General features: G+C 31.1%; 3 protein-coding genes and 4 pseudogenes across 7 annotated transcripts, besides 1 other annotated feature; 2 read left to right on the forward strand and 5 right to left on the reverse strand.

The window, feature by feature from the left end:
* Positions 1 to 15,219: part of a mobile genetic element that runs on past the window's edge.
* On the forward strand, positions 5,183 to 6,380 carry TVAGG3_0885830 (annotated as a pseudogene). The gene has a single exon. A coding segment is annotated over exon 1 (1,198 nt).
* TVAGG3_0885840 (uncharacterized protein) lies at positions 6,406 to 7,074 on the forward strand (the record flags this gene model as incomplete). The annotated part of the gene is made up of 1 exon (XM_051250632.1): positions 6,406 to 7,074. One exon carries the CDS (start codon positions 6,406 to 6,408, stop codon positions 7,072 to 7,074), a length of 669 nt encoding a protein of 222 aa, XP_051086107.1.
* On the reverse strand, positions 8,386 to 8,649 carry TVAGG3_0885850 (uncharacterized protein; the record flags this gene model as incomplete). The annotated part of the gene is made up of 1 exon (XM_051250633.1): positions 8,386 to 8,649. The coding sequence occupies one exon, from the start codon at positions 8,647 to 8,649 to the stop codon at positions 8,386 to 8,388; it is 264 nt and encodes an 87-aa protein (XP_051086108.1).
* Positions 9,659 to 10,170, reverse strand: TVAGG3_0885860 (annotated as a pseudogene). The gene has a single exon. A coding segment is annotated over exon 1 (512 nt).
* TVAGG3_0885870 lies at positions 10,695 to 13,670 on the reverse strand (annotated as a pseudogene). The gene has a single exon. A coding segment is annotated over exon 1 (2,976 nt).
* Positions 13,715 to 14,849, reverse strand: TVAGG3_0885880 (annotated as a pseudogene). The gene has a single exon. A coding segment is annotated over exon 1 (1,135 nt).
* A 540-nt stretch (positions 15,220 to 15,759) lies between the features above and the next one.
* TVAGG3_0885890 (ataxia telangiectasia mutated (ATM) -related family) lies at positions 15,760 to 22,152 on the reverse strand (the record flags this gene model as incomplete). The annotated part of the gene is made up of 1 exon (XM_001305180.1): positions 15,760 to 22,152. One exon carries the CDS (start codon positions 22,150 to 22,152, stop codon positions 15,760 to 15,762), a length of 6,393 nt encoding a protein of 2,130 aa, XP_001305181.1.
* Positions 22,153 to 22,546: the final 394 nt, after the last annotated feature.

The following is a 22,546-nucleotide window of genomic DNA, read 5'->3' on the forward strand; positions in this document are numbered from 1 at the left end:
CAAACCATTATCAATAACATAATTGGTGCAGTTACAAAGAAAGTATAAGCAAACAAGGATGAACCTTGGGATATTACCGTAACAACTAAATAAAACTTTAAATATATTTTTCTTTTTTTTATTCAATTATAAATGAGAAGACGTTTCACAAGTCAAAAGAACACAAACGCAAAAGCAGAGATTACGGTTGGTTATAATGTAAATGATGATAAATCACGAATTATTCAAAATGTTAAAGTTAATGTTAGTCCTGAATTAACAAGGTCAGCAACTCAACCAAATTTATTAACTCGTGACTTACCAAAGAAAGAGATGGAGAAATCAAGAAGATGAACCAGGTAAAGAACCTGTTGAAATTCCCACTTATCCAACATACCCAGCACCACTTGATAACCCATATAAAATAGACATTAATTCTGAATTAATGAAAATATATCGCGATATCATAACTGATAATTATGATTCAATAATAAATTTAATTGACCAATCCGTTTAATTATTTTACCTTATGAATCATTAATTCACATTATCGCCATTCTTTGTGATGTTCAAGATTCAGACGTGAAGATTCAATTTTTCATAGATGATGAGGTTTCATGCTGCGGAACAGTTGCAAAAATAAATCCTATAAAGGATATTAGCACAATTAAGATATCAAAGAACGGAACAACAACTGAACTTCATTTAACATATAATGATATTTATAATAAAATAGTTGATGAATATAAAATATCACTTGAAAAATTCTTTGTTAAGGCTATTTAATATTCAAGCATTAACATTATCGAATAATAATCCTTTGAATCATAATCGATAATAATTGACCTTTCACCAGTTTCTATCGTTTGTTTTATTTCTTTTTGTTCCCCACTATCGGATCAGTCATTGTAATTGTTTTTGTTATAGTATCTGCTTTATCTTTAACTTCAATCTTTTTTCCATCGGGATATTTAAACCAAAATTCCAAAAATTCGATATTGTCAATCTGTTCATATTTTAATCTATCAATTACATTTTTAATACCATCTGAAAATCTTATGAAATGGTCATTATATGGGTTTGATTGAACTAAATTTGAATGAAGTGAAATATAACCTGATGATGAATATGACATCGACTCATATTTTCTGAAAACACTAAAATTTATAACATGAATGAATTTCTTATTCGTTGAATTTATGAATTCTTGAGGTAATCTTATTCTAGTTTTATTTATCACTGGAAAATAACGCTTTACCATATTTTTAATCGTAATAAAAAATGTCAATTATCAATATTATTTCGAATAATACTGTGAATTAAATTTAACAGTTAGTGGAATTTATAATGTTACTCTCGTTTCTGTGAGTGGTAAATTTAATCCCATTCTTTTAGACCCTTCAGATTATATATCATTTATTAAAGATGACCATGAAAAAACGTATGATATGTATATAAATAATGTGATAGTGATGGGATATTAACACAATTTTAAGTTATTTAAATGAATCATTTATCGTATGGTATGAAGAAAATTTTAAATCAAAACCGATAAACTTTTTGAACTTGATGAAATAAATAACCTTATTAAATTTCCGCTGAAAATTAAATTTTGTACTCCTCGTCTTCGTTCATTGTTGGGGATATTAAATTTTGAAAAAGATGTGGGGATGTTTTGTATTCTGACACTGGTTCCAATTTCATTTTAATCAAATGTGATAAAGTTAATACCCCAATGAGATTTTCACATCAAACATTAGACCCTAACTCTTACCCATCAATACAAAACATTTTATCCATCAACTTAAACATATTTTCTTTATCATATCCATTTCAATTATCCGGGAATTCATTTATTCTTCATTCAAAAGATTTATCAAATATTAAATTTAGAATAACTGACCTATTTGATTGTGATTTAGAATTCATGAATGAAATATTATGGCAATTTCAAATAGAAAAAATAGCTGATGAGATAACGGATTAAATATTTATTTTTAAATCGTAATAAATGATTAAAAAACAAACAGCAACCACAGACCATTACATACGCCACATATGCATATAATTCAAAGACGGCAGAACAAACGCAAAGGTTGAAATATGGAGATTTGGAGATAGTATTGAAAAATGACCATTTTGAATTCGTTTGCAAAGGTGGTGCGGTGATATCAAATATAAAAGAAATTTTATTTATGAATTCAAAAATTAAAGGTATAACGGATGATATAACATCAATTCCACCAGAAGAACAGAGATATTACGCATTAAATGCATTTCCTAAAGTTTTGAAGATTGGAAGATTTAATTTAAATGAGGAATTCATAAAAGGTTTCCTAAATGACATAATGAAGAAGGCAGATAAAACATATGTTAACGATGAGTTAGCATATGTGGCTAGTGCGTTAGTGAAGAAGGCAGATAAGGAATATGTGGATGAAAAAGATAATGAAATTATAGAAAGGGTTGAATGGTATCATGAACGGACATCAAAGATTTTAAAAACTAAAGCTGATACAGGATGGGTTTCAGGATGTTTAGACCTTAAAGCAGATAAAACTTATGTTAACGATGAGTTAAATAAGAAGGCAGATAAGGAATACGTTGATACTGAGTTAGCAAAGAAAGCTGATATATCATTTGTTAATGAAGAAATAAAACAATCGGAGGTCTATTTTACCCCACCATTTTTAAATTTTATGAAATCATCAGATAAAACATTTGAAGATATTGAATGGTTATGTTTCGATGGAGTGACCATGTATTTATTTTATACAGGCGGAGTGCTTTATTATTTTAAAACAAATGATTTTAAAAACTATGAATCATTTACTCCATCCGTTTTGAATCCTGATACACGAGAGCCAATCATTAATCCAAGAATTTTTTATGTTGAATATAATAACGGCAAATTTATGGGAATGATAACGGTTGGAGATGATTTTTGCCCTTGTTATTCATTCGATTGTATCCAATGGTTCAAATGTAATTTAAATCAAGATGTTAAATTTAAATATCCAAATAATCCTATTAGATGTGTTAATAATAAATGGGTACTAATTTATGAAGTCAATCAAATTTTCATTAGTGAGGATGGGATAAATTATTATATGTTTAGTATGATGTCATCAGATTTGAAAATTGATTATACAAGTAAATGGTATTACATTAACAACATGTGTTTTATCCTACAAAATGATAAAATTTATAGATCATATTCAATACCATTTGGTCGTTTTGAACAAATTTTTCAAGCTGATGGAGACATTGAAGCTTTATGTTATGCTTCAAATGTTTGTGTTCTTGTTTCAGGTAGTATGTTGTATTCATATCCTGTAAGTTATAACAGACATATTTATTTATCACAAGATTTATCAAATTGGGAATTGGTTTATTCATTCACTCCAAAATTTACTCGAAATTATAGATTTACAAATTTGTTTTATATTGATGGGTATTTCATTGCTTTTGGATGTGGTGATTTAGTAAATATCAGTAGTGATGGAAAAAATTGGTCTGAAATCACAAAATTTCAAGATGTTAAAAAAGCAATTTTCAAAAATAATATGTTAATATTGATGACAATACCAATTTTAACTTCTTACACGATTTCAATATTATATAATAAATTCAATATTCATAATGGATTAAATAAGAAAGCCGATAAGGAATGGGTTAATACTGAGTTAAAGAAGAAAGCAGATAAGGAATGGGTTAATACTGAGTTAAAGAAGAAAGCAGATAAGGAATGGGTTAATACTGAGTTAAAGAAGAAAGCAGATAAGGAATGGGTTAATACTAAATTAAATACAATGTTTGAAATGATTTACCCCATTGGTTCAATATATACATCAATGAATTCAACAAATCCATCAACATTATTTGGATTTGGTACATGGCAGCAGATAACCGATCGTTTTTTATATTGTACAAACTCATCAAAACAAACCGGTGGAAGTAAAACAATTACAGGTGAAAATTTACCTGCTCACAGTCATTACGTTAATTTAAACACAACCGAAGCAGGATGGCATAAGCATAGATATTGGGATTGGTCAGGAATGACAAAAGGTAAAGGATATGATGTTAAAGATGACGTTAAATTTGCTATTAATTGTTACTGGAACGATACACAGGGTTCAGGTAATCATACACATAATGTTTCAGGATATACACAAACGACGGGACAGAGTAAAGATTACATGCCGCCTTATATGACAGTTTATGCATGGTTTCGCACGGATTGAAAGTCCTGAGCTCCAATTCAGCATACCTCATTAATGAAATTACAGAATTTTTGAATAAATGAGGGGGGGGTCACCATGTGTCACCAGGTCATTTAACTTCTTTAAAAAATGAGACGACATGACATTGTGTCAACAACACAGGAGGAAGGCAATAATGATTATTTTTGAAGAACTGAAGGTGTCACCAGGTCACCATGTGTCACCAGGTCATTTAACTTCTTTAAAAAATAGTGACAACATGACATTTTGACAACAACACAGGAGGAAGGCAATAATGACTTATTTTTGAAGAACTGAAGGTGTCACCAGGTTGTCATGTTGACGACATGACATTGTGTCAACAACACAGGAGGAAGGCAATAATGACTTATTTTTGAAGAACTGAAGGTGTCACCAGGTCACCATGTGTCACCAGGTCATTTAACTTCTTTAAAAAATAGTGACAACATGACATTTTGACAACAGTGACGGAAATATGATGCAGCCCAAAAATAAGGTTAGTTTTAAAGTTATTTTTATTTTTTTATTCCTATATAAATGACAGCAACAAACAACAACAACAACTTTATCGTTTCTGATGAAAAAGTTATTGATTCATTAGTTGAGGAATTAGTTGTGGCAGAAACTAAAACCCTCAACGAAAGAATTAATGAAAACAAGATTGATTTACATAACTACCTCAAATATGATGGAGGAAGAGGAAGGAAAACTGGTACAGCTTTATTAGTAAATAAAATTTCGAATTTAACGATTATAGATGTTGATATCAATAAATCATACAATGATGAACTTAAAGAAACAGTTAGAAAGACATTTTATCAAAACTTTCGGATAAAGATGTTATCGTTAAAACCGCTTCAGGAGGTCTTCACATTTATTGCAACACTAATTTCTTCTATTCAACCTCGAACAGAATGATTAAATGTTATTCCTGCAATGATTATGATATTGACATAATGACTTCTATGGATGATTCAAAACGTTCTTTAGTGGTTATGGCTGATTCAAGAGTTCGCAAGAATGCAACAGAACCAATCAATACATACTCATTCATTCGTGGAAGTTATGATTCAACATTAACTAGAACAGTGAATGATATATTAAATGATTTGAATATTAAGGTAAGAGTTGAACAGAAGAATGAAGAAATAAAGAATATAATGAATGAAAACAAAGATGTAAACATTGACGATAAACTTGCCCAGAGCATAGTTGATGGCATCTGTGATTTTGAAGTACATAATGATGGTGGAAACATGAATTTAGAAAAAGAAGTTACATTATTCACACTGTTTCAAGCTATTAATTCGTTACCTAATCATTTAATTAATGAAGCCTACGATAACGTTTATAACTTCTGCAGTTTAACAGAAAATGCAAAAAGTAATTTTGAAAAAGCACGTGATAGATATGCATATTTAATGACTTCTCCATTTGTTTTGGTGAAGATTCTAAAACTTTATCAAAAGGAATATTATGATGAATATGTTTTCCTTTATTACGTAAGCCAAAAATAACATTTGATATAAAACTTGATGACTCGTTTTTGATAACAGATATTAGACGCAAGGCTGAAAATCATCAGTATAAAAACAGTTCTGAAGTAATTGAGGATTTATCACGTGTAATCCGTTTTGTAGATTGTGGAAACAAATATTTCATTCAAAAGGACTATAATATCCACGACAAAATGAATCAAATATCATTCGTTCTTCAGTCAAACATGAAAGAGTCACTCAAAATGATTAAATTATTTAATGAAGAAGGTAAAACAATAACAGCATGGGACGTACTATTAAATCAATTGTCTTCATTAACCGTTAAGGGTGTTTGCTTTAAATCTGATTCCCCAGATGTTTTCTCAACGTTTCAAGGTTATAAATACAACATTCTTGAAAAGCTTGATTACTCAAAAATTGAGATGTTTATGAATTTCATTAAAGAAGCCATTTGTGATAATAACGATGAAGTGTATAAATACCTTCTCGGCTGGATTGCATCAATGATTCAACATCCTGGAATCAAGAATGAAACAGCAATTATTTTGAAAGGACTTCAGGGAACAGGTAAAAACAGATTCACAGACATTATTTCTGAACTTCTCGCTGGTTATTCATGTAAAAACATTACTGAAATAAGTGAGTTAACGGGTAATTTCAATTCAGTAGTTGAAAATAAAATGTTTCTTGTACTTAATGAACTCAAGAATGTAGGTGAAGATAGACTCGCAAACTTCAACGCTTTGAAATCAATTATTACGGATAATGAGATTAGAATTAATGAAAAGAATCAACCCAGAAGAACTGCTCAGAACGTTGCAAACTTCATTTTCGTAACTAATAACGTCTACCCTGTCAAAATTGAAGTTGGAGACAGAAGATATGTAGTTTTAAGAGTTAATGGTAAATTCAAGGGTCAATTTGATTACTTCAAGAATTTAATGGATTCATGCACAAAGGAATTTTATGATAACCTTTTAACATATTTTATGCAATATGACCTTTCATCATTTAATGTACGAATCATTCCGATGACTGAAGCCAAACAAGATTTAATAGAATTATCAACAAATCCTTTAGATGTATGGATAAATACACATTATGATGAATTGAATGCAGGTATGACGTGTAAAAATGCTCTATTCTGCAAACCATCAGACATGAAAGACAAAAACTTTCAAATGAGTATTAAGGATAAATGTGATAGGAAACAGATAAGAATAGATGGTAAACAAACATGGTGTTATGTTTTGAAAGAAGAAATGAAAGGATTATATAAACAGGTTGAACTAAACGATAATGAGGATTCATTTACTGACGATGAAATACCTGTAAATGATGCTTTATAAAGTATGATTGGAATTTATTTTTGCCTTCCTCCTGTGTTGTTGTCAAAATGTCATGTTGTCACTATTTTTTAAAGAAGTTAAATGACCTGGTGACACATGGTGACCTGGTGACACCTTCAGTTCTTCAAAAATAAGTCATTATTGCCTTCCTCTCGTGTTGTTGACACAATGTCATGTCGTCAACATGACAACCTGGTGACACCTTCAGTTCTTCAAAAATAAGTCATAACTACCTTCCTCTCGTGTTGTTGTCAAAATGTCATGTTGTCACATTTTTTCAGAGAAGTTAAATGACCTGGTGACACATGGTGACCTGGTGACACCTTCAGTTCTTCAAAAATAAGTCATTATTGCCTTCCTCCTGTGTTGTTGACACAATGTCATGTCGTCAACATGACAACCTGGTGACACCTTCAGTTCTTCAAAAATAAGTCATAACTACCTTCCTCTCGTGTTGTTGTCAAAATGTCATGTTGTCACATTTTTTCAGAGAAGTTAAATGACCTGGTGACACATGGTGACCTGGTGACACCTTCAGTTCTTCAAAAATAAGTCATAACTACCTTCCTCCTGTGTTGTTGACACAATGTCATGTCGTCAACATGACAACCTGGTGACACCTTCAGTTCTTCAAAAATAAGTCATAACTACCTTCCTCTCGTGTTGTTGTCAAAATGTCATGTTGTCACATTTTTTCAGAGAAGTTAAATGACCTGGTGACACATGGTGACCTGGTGACACCTTCAGTTCTTCAAAAATAAGTCATAACTACCTTCCTCCTGTGTTGTTGACACAATGTCATGTCGTCAACATGACAACCTGGTGACACCTTCAGTTCTTCAAAAATAAGTCATAACTACCTTCCTCTCGTGTTGTTGTCAAAATGTCATGTTGTCACATTTTTTCAGAGAAGTTAAATGACCTGGTGACACATGGTGACCTGGTGACACCTTCAGTTCTTCAAAAATAAGTCATAACTACCTTCCTCCTGTGTTGTTGACACAATGTCATGTCGTCAACATGACAACCTGGTGACACCTTCAGTTCTTCAAAAATAAGTCATAACTACCTTCCTCTCGTGTTGTTGTCAAAATGTCATGTTGTCTCAAACTTTAGAACGGCATAATTTAAATTTTTATTTTTATCATAAATGAATACCCCACAAGCTCAAAATTTACCACGAATCATAACAAGGGAGGAAATGATAAAAATGATGCGAGAACATGTTAAAAATAACAAACCACTTAAACTGAGAAAATGCGGTTATGCAGTAATGATGGAAAGAGAGATGTTGTCGAAGAGGAATAAAAATTAAATTTGGATAGAGTTTAAAAATTCATCTTTATTAAATTCATCTCTTCCAACCAATTTATTTATTCTATTAAATTCTTTTATTTTTGCTTCACTCAGTTTAAGGATTGAACGGCAAGTTTCTAATTTTTCGATTATTTCTTTATCGTTTTCAACCCCACCACATTGCGGCTTCTTTTTGTAATAACATATTTTTGATTTAATTCTGTTTAGTTTCTTTTTATATTCATCGTCTGGACTCTTGACTGCTTCGTTGTCACTCATTTCTTACGAAATAAAAAAATTAAATATTATTTAAATATAATGGAGTAATAAAATAAATCGGAATTTCTATTAATTTATTGTCAACTTCAACTAATACATTACCGTTAATATATCTAACAAATTCAGCTATTGTGTCAAATCTTCGTCTTCTTTTTGTCATTGATTTATCAGTTTTTCCATAATCGAGATGAATCAAAACTTTATCCCCTTGTTTAAAATTCATGAGCCCCGAATTAATTTGTTCACGTTTAACATCATTCAACCTTTCCATTTGCTTTCTAATATATTCCCATTCTTTTGAAATATCATTTTTCATTTCCACCGGTTTCATGTTAATAGTTCTATGCCATGTATTATTGTAATAATATACTAACTGCTGTATGATGGAGTCATGATTTCCATCCCAGTATATCTGACCGTTAACCCCTAACGCATCTCTAAGAGTTCTCATTACCGCATCAACTATTTTATTATGAAACGTATATGGAGAGGATGAGAAGTAAAAATTAATTTGTGGGAAATAATGAGTCATGGCTGCCTGAAATCCTTTATCACCATCACCCCTGATATTATCTACTCTTTCATGATCTAGTAAGTATTGTATAGCTCTTCTTGTTTCCTGTTCTGTTTTCCCTTTCACCGGAATGCAATATAAATATCTAGTGTTAATGTTAATGGCAAATAAATAAGTAATATTTCCTTTTGAATATTCCAGATGATCGATTTCGTATGAATAAGGTGAAGGTGCAAATGATGGACGACTAAATTTTTCTTTTAATGGTTGAATTTTCGGGTCAATTGGTTTATTTAATATCTTGAAACCTTTTTAAAATCTTTTTGTTTCTTTAATGTTTGAAATGGATATAATAAAGTGAATGATGAAGGATTAACTGAAGGAGGAGGGGTACTGTCGTTGGAGGTTTTGGTGTTGCAAGTGGTTTAATTTTATCTGCTTTGATTTTGGATTTCATTCCCTTCATTAATTCTGGATGTATTCTATTCATTTGTTTTAAATATGCTGTATATAAAGGTTTGATATACTTTCCCGCTTCGAGTTTATGTTGAAGGATGAATTCCAAAAGTTGATCTTCATTTAAAAGTCGGGCTGAATGTTTTAACTAATGAATCATAAATTAAAGCTTGTGCTTCATTTATGAGCTGCTGAACGTCACTTTTGTTTTTGTTCTTTGGTTTTTGTGGCTCAGGATTATATAATTTATATAATTCATCAATATCTTCTTCTGTTAATACTTTATTTTTGAAATCTTTCAACTGTTTAAGTTGTGATTTACTTTTTCCCTTTGAATATTTTCCTTCTTTAATGTTCTCTCTTAAACGTTTAATTATTTTATCATGATATTTCAAAATTTCGTTTTTATAATACCGATAGTATTCACCCATATCATCACCTGTAATTGTTTCATCATATTTTTGGAGATATGATTTTAATTCATAATAACTAAGAAAATTTTGATTAAATACTAAATCATCAATTAAAATTTTTAAATCTACGCTATTCATTTATATAAAAATAAAATCAATGTTTAAGGGTGCCCACCTCTTTGTCTCTTCTATGGCATTTCATTAAATAAATGGCATACAACATCCATTTTCACAACATACAGCTTTAGTGTGTGCTCCTGTTAATGCAGTCTTACCAATTGTTAAGCGAGTCATTGACCCATTTTTAAGTTGTAAATTAATATTTTGACCATCAAATATCACTTTATCATTTATTATATCCAAATAATTTTTAGGTGTTAATTGCTTATTTTGTCGTAAACTAACACCTTTCATTTTTTGTGCAATCTTTTTGAAGGAGTCTTCACCAATCATTCCGTTGAATGATGTATAACACTTAGGGCATAAAGCAACCATGTTATCACCTTGTTTCTCAATTGCTAAACCCAATAACTTCTTCTCATGTGCTTTTTCTTCAGCTTTATTCTTTAATTTAGGTTTAAATTTCTCATCAAAACAGAAGAAATCAAAAGGTGCGAATTTGAAAATGTTTTTATCATAAAATTGTTTATCGGTAACAATTGCTTGAAATGCTTGAGTGTTAGGAAGATTTGGGTCGCCAGCGATTGCCCAATAAGATGAATCAGTATCACCTTCAATGAAATGAAAACGATTAACATCATGCATTTATACATAAAATCATAAATGAAAACCAAATACCAGTATTTTGCATTATCTAAAGTGAAGAATGCCTCTTGTAAACATGTATCACATCTATAAAATCTATCTTTAAGCATCACTTGATATGTATCCTCACCTATTTCTCTTATGTTTTTAAACTTATTTGGCATACATGCAACGCGTGCTTCTGTGCATTCATTATTTTAGTCTTTGCGTAATTTTGTGTATTCATTGCATCGTAACCATATGATCCATTAAGCGAAATCTTGCAAAATAAACTTTTTCCTTTATTTCCTTCTAATTCAGCCTTTTGTCTTTCGTTCATAAATTTGTTCGCAAATTCATTAAAACAAGTGTTTTTCGTAAATGTTAAAATTGATTGAATGTCATCAATGATAAAATGAAATCTGTCGATTAGATACCAAAGATAATAAGAAGAAAATGGTTGATATTGGTTGTGTGTTGATGCTAACTGAGTTAATTTTCTCTGTTTCTGGTCAACTGGTAGATTGTTTGATTTCATGTAATTATACATAAAACCCCAATTGTTTTTTCATCTGTGATAATATCTAAGTTTCTTATTATCGGTAAAAAGTTTATGTAATCATTAATGTATTTTTCATCAATGTGACCCTTTACTTCAGCCACGAATAAATTATTTTTCTTCTTAATAATTCCTAAAGCTTTTGCTTTCTTTGTTGCTGTATCACAAATGATAACACCATTCAATCTTCCCGGCATATACATTTTATGATCGGTGTATTGAATGAAATCATGAGGATTTGATGAAAATGATGAAGGATATAATGAATTGAAATCAACACCAACGAAATGAGTCATGATGTTGGAAGTGTCCTCATTTGATACTGTTTTAGTTTCTGGACTATATGAAAGTTTATTAATGTGCGTGATTCCTTTAAGATTAACACGATGTTGAACATTTGATAGACCACCAGTAATTCCATTACGGAGGATGTGATACGCTTCCACTGAATCTAAAGTCATTGGTAAATTATTTTTTAATGCATAATTTCTTAAATTAATTCTTAAACGTTGAACTCTTCATCTTTATTTGATTTCACGACATTGCAATAACAACACATTAACTGACAATTTTCTTTAGTATGTGGTTTTTCATTATCAATTCTATCCAATGTTGGTTTATTTGCATATGTAAACGCTTTACCACACATTTTACATTTAGATGAAAGGATTAAATCGTGAAAATATTGATAGTCATCCATTGAAACATTATTTTTGGTATCTCTTTTCACCTTTTCATCTTGTTTCTTATATGATTCAATTTTATATTTCCAATACTTTTTCGTTAATTCAAAACTTGATTCCACATTTTCTTCTTCTGGATATGTTTCGTTAGGATTGAAGTCTTATATGCTAAAGCGTAACGAATCATTGATGCATTAGATGATAATGAAAGATTATGGAGCATGTCAATTTTATAAACAAATGTTTCTTCAATAATTTTATCAATTGGGTCAATCATAATTTCAACGTCTTTATTGCAATAATGAATAAAATATTCTAATCTATTCTCAAAATTTTTAGCATCATTGAGATATATTTGATAATCTGATCGATATTGTTTCTTGTGTTAATGCTGAATAAAATGAATCTTGAGTGAATGGTTCCTTTTTATATAATTCTTCTTCGTAATTTTCCCATGTGATGAATTGATATGGGAAAAAGGATTTAACACGTGTTTTATTGTTTCCGAAATCTTGAGTGAATTGGTCTAATGTCCCACCCGCTATATAATTTCTGATGTCAATAAATCTCAATTCATATGGAACGTTTGTTTTCTTTACAATGATTTGCTTAAATTGTGAAGAAGAACCCAGCATTGATTTTATCTTCCATTTTGCAGTATTTAAATCACGAAGAATTAAATTTAAATCAAACTTTCCCGAATTAAAACCTATGATATTCACTTTATTGAATTCCTCATCTAGAAGTTCTTTAAATGCTTCCTTCTGTTTCTCATTTAATGTATTCATTAATTCTTCATATTGTTCAATATTTGATTTAGCAACTAATGAACAGGTTGAAAATAAAAATTCAATCCAATCAGAGATGAACGAATCACTTGATGTTAAGCAAAAATTCCTTGTATATGTTTTATCGTTTAATTTAACCGTTGATGATACCATAAATGGTTTTAAGTAAGCGTTCAAAGTTGCACATTCAGAAAGTAGAAGTTCTTCTTTAGTCTCTAATGTTTCGAAGTCAAAAGTAATATAATATCTTGTTGGTTTATAATATTCCTGCAAATTATGTGCTAATAGCCACTGATATATCTTCTGTTTCGTGATATGTGGTGCATATGGTTGTTGTGTGTTTTGCAATTGAACGTCTTGAATTAATCTTCCATTATTTTCTTTACATTTCTCACAATGTTTTAAAAATCTTCTTTGGTTTTTCCTTTCTGGATCATCACGGATAGAATATACTTCTTCTTTGCAAAAGGAGCAAACTTTATATCCTGTGAGTGCTTCAACGTCTGTTATTCTGTCAGCGTGAAGTTTTCCACATGGACTCTGTGTTAATAAAATATTTACTGTTTCAAATTCTGGATCTATCATTATTGATTCCACTAATGGGAAGTCTACCTTGTTAATGTCTACGTCTTCTGGTTGAGGGTCACAATAATAAAAATCAATATTAACGTTTAACATTCTTGCTAACCTCTCACTTTCTGATGAAATGTCAAACCCTTCATATGCATCTATGGCTTCATTTAAATAACTTCTACGAGTTTTAGGATTAACACCATCAGGAATGTTATAGAAGCGTTTAAATAACCTTCTACCTTCTGCTCTAATTTGATTATCATTCATTTTAGCCGTTCCGTTTTTGTTCATTTATGTAAGAATAAAAATTAAAAAATAAAAATAAAGTTTATTTTTTAAAGTCCATAAAATGAATTAAGAACACATAAATTTTTATCATCTGCGACATGACGAATACATTTTAATTTACTCAAGAATGTGTACCCTGATACATTAAATCTAATTCCTGTCTTATTTAATTTCACAACTTTGAAAAGGAATGTATGAATAGCTATGAAATGATGACGAGATGATTTATGTGTTGCTTCCATTTTTTCTGAAATAAATGAATAAATATAATGTTTATAAGTTTTCATATCTTTTATGTTCTTAATAACGAATGGAATAGATCTTTCCACTTCGTCCTCCTTCGGAGCTGTTCTTTCATATGAAACATCAACGGTATCTTCAACAATGAAACCACAATCGCATAAAATTTTATATGTACCAATTGTTTCTTTTGATATTTTATCTAACAAATCAAAAACTTTATCAACACCTGTACATTTATTTAAATAATAATTTGTGTAAATATCATGGTCTTCTTTCTTAATCGTATTTGTTGCATATGTTACATTTTTCAGTGCTTTTTTGAATTTTTCAGAATCAAGAGGAGGTGAAAGTAATATACATGGATAATCTCCATCGTCAATAAATTGTAACTTATGTTTATGAATAAATTTTGTGCCTTCTTCTGAAAGTGTTTCGTCAATATCACCATCTAATAAATTTTTAGTAGATTCCAAAAAGTAATTTTTATATCTTTCCTCATGTGATTTTTGAACTTCTGATTCTGAAGCTGGGATATTCATTAAATCCTCTACTTCATTTTCAGCATTTCTTAATTCTTTAATTTTTTCATCTATTTCATTCTTAATTGTTCCAATTTCTCAATCTCATCGTTATAATATTCATCTTGTTTAATTTTTTTTCAAAATATTCAGGAGGTGTTTCAAGGCTCTCTGAGCCCAGGTCCTCTGGACCATAAAGAGGAATATTCTCATGTTTTTCAACTTTTTTGGGATATAAATATCTCATTATAGCCTTTTTAGTAATTGGTCCGTTATATTTAAATTCATTCAACAATCTAGAAAACTCTTTCACATTCTGCATATATGTTGGATAAGAACCGTCTCCAAAATTTTCTAAAATATTTTCTAATTCTGAATTAGTGAACTTTAAAGATTTCAATGAATTAGTTGTTATACTCATTTATTATAAAATAAAAGATAAAAAATATTTTTGATTAATAAGGAATTAATTTCATTTTATGTCTTATAATGTGCGCATATGTATTTAAAAGGCATTCATTGAATTGCTTTTCAATCTCTTTCTTTTTTTCATCTTCGAATATTATATCATTTTCATGTTCGAAGCTTGTAAGTTTGTTATCTTCAAATATTATATTAGTTTCATATATCAAATTATGATATCGGTCATATTCTTTTAAGTGATAAATAAATACAAAATTTACGGTTCCTTTAATTTTAAATTCAAAATTAATTTTACAACAGCTTTGTGGATCAATTAGTAAATCAATCAAATAATGTTCAAAATCAGATATTATTCTTTTTCCATACATTTTATATTAAATAAAAAATTGACACCATATTTGGAATCTATGCAAAAATATATTCTTTTTATTAATGATAATATAGGAATTGTAGGAATAAAAACTTTTTATAAATTATTCATAAATTTTTAAAATCTGCTATTCAGAAGTATGTTCAAAAATCATTCAATTATGTGAGATTCTTACGATTACAAAAAAGGTCACACAACCCGCACTCATATACTACTTAAAATTCCAATTTGAATGACGAGCCTTAGTTCAAAAGAATAGAATCTCTATCATCCTATTAACTTACAATCTCATCGAACTAACAAGGAACTATCGTTTTATTTTATTGAAATAGTCATTATTTTATTTCAAACTTTTTCTTCAATATCAATAAATTAATTAGTATCATAAGCTCAGTTAATAAAATCTTGAAAACCCTTCTGAGGTCAATCTAAAATCATTTAAAAAAGATATAATAATTATCGATAAACTAATCTAACAAACATTTTATAAAATAAATAATACTATACATGAAAAAAAAATTAAAAATACAAAATAAAATTACCAAAGAGGAGCCCATCCTGTATAAAGGTGAGAAATGTTGTATTTGTCAACAGCGTCATTGATTAATCTTGAAACTTGCTCCTCAGGAGTCAAAGATTTCTTGTCATCGAAATCATCTCCACTCATTTTGTCCCATGTCCTCTTAATCATTCTCTTCTCCAGCATTGAAGCATCACTTTCCAAGAGGAACAATTCCAAAACACTGGCCAATGAATTCGCGTTATCTCTAACAAGAGACATGACTTTTTCTGCTGTTTTTCTGAATTCTCCGTCAATTCCAGCCAATCCGAATGCAGAAACTAACATTCTTGAGAGTCTGAAAGGTATTTTTTCCGGGAATAATATTCTATCTTTGTTGACTTCGAAACAATCTCCGAAATCAATGTGAATCATATCACCTGTTTTTCTATCAATCATTATATTGCTTGCGTGTCTATCTCCAAGACCTATTGTGTATCCAACAACGGAATTAACAGCTGCAGACCTTTGTAAATGAATATGTCTTGAGAGCCAATCTTGGCTTGATGGAGATCTCAACCAAATGATTGTTCTCAAGTCCGCATCACTTGTTATTTGTCCAACAACACTCAAACATTCGTATCTTTGCATAGGAGTTAATTTGTCAACGGCATTCACAGAAAGTAACTCCATAAAATGCTTTTCAAGTAAAGGATCAATGGAATGAACTTTCCTGTATTCTTCAATCAATCTAGATATCGTATCACTTCCTTCAACCCATTGTATCAATCCAACTTGTGGACTTAAAGGAACAATCTCGTATTCGCGCAAACAAACATTGTTATTGTATAAACATGATTCTTGTTGAATGAAAATGTTGACTAATCTCATGTACTGCATGAATCTTTGATCCAAAGCCAAGTCTTCATTCGATTTCAACAAAAAAGGTCTGATAATTCCATCATTTCCTTGAAATCTGACTCTTCTAGGATGTTGTTTTGAGTTTAAAATGTCAATTTCAGGTAAAATTGATGAAATATAAACACCAGGAGCACCAGGCATTTCTACTTCACTTAGATTCAAGTCTCTTTCCGTTGTTACATCAACGATTCGGATTCTATCAAATTCTGAAATTCTTTTTTCGCATTCTCTTGAAATTTCATTCAAAATCTGTTTCGGATCTGAGCCATTCAACAAACAACAATCCAAATCAGAAATCAAAGGGCCAAGTAATCTTCCGAACAATCTATCCATTGTACATTTCGGATTATGAGCTCTATCAAGTAAATAAGTTGATTTTTCTCCTTCACAACAAATCCAACAATCAAACAAAGTAACAGACGCAGAAATCAAAACAGTTGACAATCTCATGCATTGAGCAATTTCCGATGGATGTGCCAATGCAACACTTTGTAGTACTAACTGAGCTTTATCTCTCATGTTAGAGTTCAATGATTGTCCTGCACAAATCAATGGAAAGAAGATTCTTTGTTTCGATGTTTTCGCGAGTTCCAAAATGATGTTTCTCGCTGAAATCGATGCCAATTCGTTTTTGTGGTCAAGCAAACCAACTAATTGTGGAACAACTTCAACGAACTTACTTGAATGAATTGAAGAAAACAATGGTTCAGTTAATTTGAACGTTTCATCATCATTTGCAGTTGAAAAGAAAATCCACAACAATTGCAAAACATCGGAAAAATGTGCTGAAGCTGAGTTTTTAATTGCAGGAACAAAACCACGAACAGCTTCAACAGCGTAATTTAAATTCTCCGGATGCAATTGGAATAAATGGAAGTTCACACTCGCCCATCTTTGTGTCAATCCATAATTAGAAGAATCTTGAGAAACAGTTCTTTTCAATCTTTCTCCCAAATTTATCAAAGTTTTTTCATCATGTTTCATAGCGATTGTCCAATCGATATAAGACAAAATAACATTAACATTTGTCTTTTTGTCTTGTATCATTTTATCTATACCTTGCAAAGCTTCTTCTCTTCTTCCCAACGCCCAAAGATACTTCATTTTCGCATGCAAAAAGGGAATCAAATTTTGGTTTGGAATCATATTAAACAACCAAATAAAATTGTCCAAACGATGGTCCTGAAGAGATATATTCAAGTACTGCAGGAAAGCCTGGTTCTCTTGTGGCGCAAATGCTAATCTTAGCATAATTAGAGGTGTCCAAGATTCCGTTGTCAGTTTTGTTGAAGAAATTCTTTCTCTCCAAATATTTGAATTCGGTTTTCCTTTTGTCTTGATTATCTCATGCAATTCCCATAGTACTTGGCAATATATCATGGAATTGTAGGCTTCGCTGTATCCTTTATTGTTAAATTGTTGAGAAATCAAGTGAAATCCTGTTTCAACACTTTTTTCCGCTTGTTTAAAATTTCCCAACAAACACAAAGAAACAGCAGTCAAAACATGTGTCTCTAATATCTCAGGATCGGCCAAACTAGCGTATTCATACATCTTATCATATTTCTTGGATGTGAAATAAGCTCTCGCAAAATTCAAAGAATTTAGACGTATGGTGTTTTTGTCACTTTTTGTCAGTTCATCTTCGAAACCAAGAATTTTATCATATTTCTTCATTTTGTTTGCAGAGTTAATCATACCTGTAAGGGCTAATAGATTTCTATTATTCTCTTTATATTGTTTCTCGTACATTGTAAGAGCTTCATTCCAATGTCCGAGTTGAAACAAAATGGAAGAATCGTTTTCTATTGGATATTTTTGGAGAATTGATTCACTCTCTGTTTGTTGGTCGAGTTCTATATACATCTTTGCCGCGGAATGTGCGAATTGGTCATTGTTATGTTTGAAAAACTCAACAATATCAATGTGAACAGCGTATGAATGATATTTCACTCTCTGACAAAGATTTCGCAAAGAAATCGGACTCACAACTAATGGTTGTTCTACTCTATCTAATCCTTCAGCGAGTTTAAGTAAATGCAAAATAACATCGTTAGGAAACAAAGAATTATTCATGATATTCATCAAATTTTCAGACACTTTTTGTCTTTCTCTTTGACCGATGTTATCCCAAATTGCGAAGAAGCTCGGGAATGTGAGGAAATCGAGTAATTCAGGGATGTTACTCGCTAAATCATGTAATAAACTAATGGATGGACATGGGGAATTGCGAACCCACTTCAAAATCGCGTTGTTTAACCATGTTTTCCATTGTTTCGGAGTTTCCAAAGCTCCTGCAATGAATGTTTTATAGAATGATTCTACTTTGAATCTCCTCTGTTTTGTGGGTGTTGGCGTTAATGAGATTGGTGGATCTTTCGAGATGAAATCGAATTTGTATATATTAGTAAACGGAAAATTCAAAATTTCATCCAAAATTTGTTTGAATTTTTCGACGTTTTCTTGGTCGAATCCCAAAACAGCGATGATTCTATGCGCGTAGATGACAACTGATTCTCCAATGCGGACCATCAAACTGAACACTATGTCAATAGCTATTTTTCTGACGTCTTCTTCGACGTTTTGTCCCATGAATTCAACTGCAGCGGAAAAAATTGATGTCGCGTGGAAAGTTGGGTCTCCGTTTTGAACTAAATACCTCATGGATGTCAATGCCGCTATCAAGACATCCTTCGGTGTTGTGTCTAGTTCAATTACGTGACATATTTGAGGGAAAATCAGGGAAACAGCATTTGAATAACTTGGTCCTAAGAAAGCTAAGAGAGGAAGACATACTTTTGCTACATCGGGATGTCCTGTTGTTGATGCTGAAAGACTTTCAAGGATACGAGGAAACAAAGGAGCAACATAATCTGTGAAATCAGTATGTACTTCAATAACTAAGGCAATGATGACCCTTAAACTTCCTACAAGGTATCTAGGGGACCAGCTGTTGTCAATGACACGCATGATCTCGGGAACAAATGGACACACACGTTGTTTGGCGATTAAAATTAAATTTTCTAATTGAGAGAACGCGTCACTTTTTTGGGATTCTAAGGAATTTTTTATAGACGATAGGATATGTCCGATCAACTTTTCTAAGGATTTATTAGGGATAGTCGTCATGACACTTACGACAGAAATTGCTGTATGAAAGACCATCTGCTGAGATTCGATGTAATCTTTGTCTTCCATCATTGATAACAATTTATCAAAAATAACTTCGCCGAAATGAGCCATCCAGAGCTCGTTTTTCTTCATTTTCTGAAGGTCAAAGGTAACCGTGTCCTCTTTAGTTGACATTTTTGTCAGGCCAACCCTGCTTGGAGAAATTGCTCCAATTGCACCGATGAATTTAAGGGCTTTGACACGAAATACTTGAGAAGTACTGGATCCAACAGCATCTACAATGGTTGGAATGATCGGTGCTAAATGGGAATATACTTTTGTCAGAGAATCTGAAGATAACAACAAAGTTGTGAGTAAATCTACGACGCATTCTTTCAATTCTCTGTTCTTTCCATGGATGTAATCGATTAGAACTGGTCTAATCGTATCTATATATGGAAATATCGATTCTCCGTTTAATGAAGCGAAAGTTTCAAGAGATTTGACTAGATATATAGAGAGTTGTAGGTCTAGTTCAATGAGAACTCTCTCGTTTTGAGCAGAAATTGTCATTTTTTGGACAATTGCTTCTAAAATATTTTTTTCATAGGTATAAATGATACTTTTTGATGCCAAAATTAGCATTGGCAGCGATTTAACATAATTCACACACTCCGATGTCGTTGAATTCGTTCTTATCGCTGATATTAATTTTATTATACTTTTTCTAAGAGTTATATATGATGCAACTGGTGAAAATGAGGAATACCTCATCAATAGATTGTAATAAGCATTGCGGACATCAGCGTTTTTGTCTTCTGCAAAAATCATAAAAGATTTTCCGAGTTCTGTTGAAATTAAGTACTTCAAACGGCTGTCATCGTCAAAACACTTGATAACTGCGCACTTCACTTTTGACGAAAGGTCACAAATTCCGAGTTGAAAAATTTCAACAGATTCTTTAAGGAGAACTTGAGGATTTGTCTCGACAACATGTATTAATGCGCGCGGGGCTGAAAGCCTGTGCGCTTTGTTTCTCGAGAAAAAGGCTGATTTCATCAATGGCATTAATTTCAACGCGAAATCGAAATCTATGTGCATTAGAGATATCAGATCAAGGGCTTCCTGATAAGGATTGGAATAAGAACTTAAAACAGAGAGAATTAAGTTGCAAAGTTTCTCTTTGTGATCAAATTCGAAATTTGGATAATAAATCTTCACTTTTTCAAAAAACATGACGAACTGTCTTGACAGTGTATTGCTCTCTACAATTCTCCAGATAATATCATCGTTAGAATCCAATAATTTCGGATCTAAGTCAATAATCTTCAAAAATAAATTCAAAATTCTTGTCATCGCTTGTAAACGGCTATTGTTTGGTATTTGGTCGATCATTATTATAATTGAAGGGATTTTTACGTAAATATAAGCTGGAATTTGATCAACCATTGTTGTAATGGTATCTATTGTAAGTACAATTGTTTTTCTGTCGACAATCATTGTCATGAGCGATTGAAATATGGCTGTGAAGACTGTTTCTTTGAATAATTCTTGATTTATTTTTGAGATTTGAATTAAAGTCGAAATTGCGGATATTCGTAATGGATGATGACTTGAAGTTAAGAATTGACTTAAATTTTTGTAAATTGTCAAAGCTTCATCTTCAAAAATATTACTTTGAAAAGAAATTAAAGCCGCTATGATAAGAATTGCCGTATGTTGATTTCTGTATTGATTGGTCATTAATAAATCTAATGATTGCCTGTAAACTTTTTGAAATGTGATTTTTCTCGTGAAACCAGATACTTTCGCCAATTCTTGGATGTATATGGAAAACACGGATATTCCTAAACGTCGAATTGTGTCATTTTGGTTCTGAACAGTTGTCCAAAGTGATAACGAGATATTTGGAAAATGAAGGATAATTAATGAAGCCAATTTTGTGATATATTCTTGAAGTATTATAAGTCCGAACTTGATATCTGTCTGTTTTTTGGAATTTATCATCGATAATGATTTTTTTATATATCTTTTCGCGAAAATTGGATTGATTTCATCAGTTTGAGCCGAAATATGTATCATAAGTTTTGCAATGGCAATAATATCTGCTTCTCGAGTTGCTACGAAGAGTTTATCGAATAAAGGAAATAATTGTGATAAATCTAATAGATAAGATCGAAAAATAATACCGCAGGCCAGAATGAGAGTGTACACATTGTCATCATTTGTATTATTTGCGAGTTTTTCGCAAAATAAAAACAAATCTTGAGAGACTTTCTCTCTTTGCTCTCGAGTTAGAACCTCGATATATTGAACATGGGTTCGCCACGTCAATTCTATGAAATCTGTTATTTCTGGTGCTGTATTTGGTTTCTGGAAAGCAGCTATTGCCGCTTCCATATGACAGTCACCAAAATTTTTGTGGTTAGGAAAAATCATTGAAATTAGCAAGACATTATAATGTTAGCCCATGTGAGGAGACTGAAATTTTTGTAGTTCAGGCGGAAAAATATAAATTGAAAAATCAAAGTTGTCAAAAAGAAGATTGGATGGCAGATGGGAGAGTATATGCCACCAAAATACTAATGTTTAAAGACTTGCGGGCAACCATCAGCACCCTAACATCAATCACGAGTTCCGAAATTTCAAAATGTTACACTATAAATGATAATTGTGGTAATGAATGACACATGTTATGCATATGCTATTGTAATATAAATCGTTGAAAATGTTCACGAATTTTATTAGAAAGAATTAGAATCATTCTATTTCTGCTTATTTACAATTGAAATTA

The sequence above is a fragment of the Trichomonas vaginalis genome, chromosome VI (assembly GCF_026262505.1).
Source record: "Trichomonas vaginalis G3 chromosome VI, whole genome shotgun sequence".
Classification (NCBI taxonomy): domain Eukaryota; phylum Parabasalia; order Trichomonadida; family Trichomonadidae; genus Trichomonas; species Trichomonas vaginalis.